Source organism: Arachis duranensis, chromosome 1 (genome assembly GCF_000817695.3).
Source record: "Arachis duranensis cultivar V14167 chromosome 1, aradu.V14167.gnm2.J7QH, whole genome shotgun sequence".
In the NCBI taxonomy this organism is placed as follows: domain Eukaryota; kingdom Viridiplantae; phylum Streptophyta; class Magnoliopsida; order Fabales; family Fabaceae; genus Arachis; species Arachis duranensis.
Window position 1 is genome coordinate 93848490 of NC_029772.3, and position 1587 is coordinate 93850076.

At 34.5% G+C, this 1587-nt stretch overlaps 1 protein-coding gene across 1 annotated transcript in view; it reads left to right on the forward strand.

The window, feature by feature from the left end:
• Positions 1-605: 605 nt before the first annotated feature.
• Positions 606-1587, forward strand: part of LOC107462633 (alkaline/neutral invertase A, mitochondrial) — a gene marked incomplete in the record, with an annotated part of 4181 nt that continues 3199 nt past the window's right edge. Inside the window, 1 exon segment of the mRNA XM_016081262.3 lies at positions 606-1587. Coding sequence (XP_015936748.1) covers positions 935-1587 — 653 coding nt within the window.

A 1587-nucleotide genomic window follows, 5' to 3' on the forward strand; every position in this document is an offset into this window, starting at 1 on the left:
AGTATAGGTGCCCCAACACACACTGCACAAGGCACAGCACAACGTGTTCTATTGCAGAGAAAGATACGTACAACTTTATTAGAATCAACTTGTCTAAGTTCATTGCAAGGTTCACTAGCTCAGAATGAATTCCCCACAAGGAAAGGATGCCTCAACAAAAATCGTTTTCAGATTTTAGCGATATTAGGCGAACGTTTTAGACAAAAATATAAAGTTGTCCGCACAAATTTTTTTATTTACTTACGAGTTCAAATTCACAAATATAAATTTTTACTTAAAAGACAATTTCCTTTTTAGTATTTTATTTTTACATTAAGTTTAAAAAACATCATTTAAACATATTTCTATTTAAGATTTTTGTCTAAAATATAATTAAGATTGAAAAAATTTTGGTATTTTATTATATTTACTTATTTAGGCACTAAAGGGTATAAGCGTAAAATCAGGGTAACATCCCAAATAAGAAACAATTTGCACGTGGCGGGACGATCACGTAATTACACATTTTTGCAGGAGTTTTCCGGCTGCTGCCCTCGTCTCTCTCTTCTTTGAACTTTCCCTTCTCATCACAGAGCTTATAAAATGGAATCTTGAGCTTCATTTCTCTTTTCTCTGAATCTCATAAACCATTCCGCTCTATAAATCATTCCATTCAAATTCAAATCAACAGATCTTATCATCATTCTCCTCCTCGAACTGTAAGTAAACCTCAATTCTTGTATATTTTTCCATTCTCAGCTTCTTTCTCGTCAACTTAGATCAGAATTAGAATCTCCCATTTATAGATTTATTATTACTTTTTCTCTATTTATCTATATAAATTCATACCATACTTTAGATATTAGCTTATAGTCGTAAATATATATAAAGCCTTAATTCTTAGTTGTCCTATATTGTTTCAATTTCTGGGGTGTGGCTATTTGATCATACACCAATGACTACTGGTAGCTATATTGGAATCTCTACCATGAAACCTTGTTGTAGAATCCTAGGTAGCTACAAAAGCTCATCGCTTTTTGGATTTTCTCCAACCAAGTTTAAGGATTCATCATCAATCATGGGAATCATGACTAAATCATGTCATCCCAAATCATGTCATCGTCATAGATACCATACCTGTAATAGTGATACTCAGATTGTAGGGTACATAAGTGTGATCAATCCGAATCGGAGAGATTTTAGCGTCTCCGATCCGAATTGGGGTCTTTCTAGGAGTTTTAGCACTAGATTCTGTGTCAATATTGGTAGTATTAGGCCTAGGGTTCTCTCAATGATACCGAATGTAGCTTCGGATTTTAGAAACCAGTCTACGTCGGTTGATTCTCATTCTAATGACACAAGCTTTGAGAAGATTTACATTCAAAGTGGCTTGAATACGAAGCCCTTGGTGATACAAAAAATTGAGACTGATCAGAGTGAATTGGAAGAAGTCACTGAAGAAACAAGTGATGGATCAAATATAAATATACATAGTTTCAAGGATTTGAGTGACAATAAGGTTAAGAAGGAGTTGTCTGAGATTGAAAAGGAAGCTTGGAAGTTGCTTCATGGTGCTGTTGTCACTTACTGTGGGAATCCGGTTGGGAC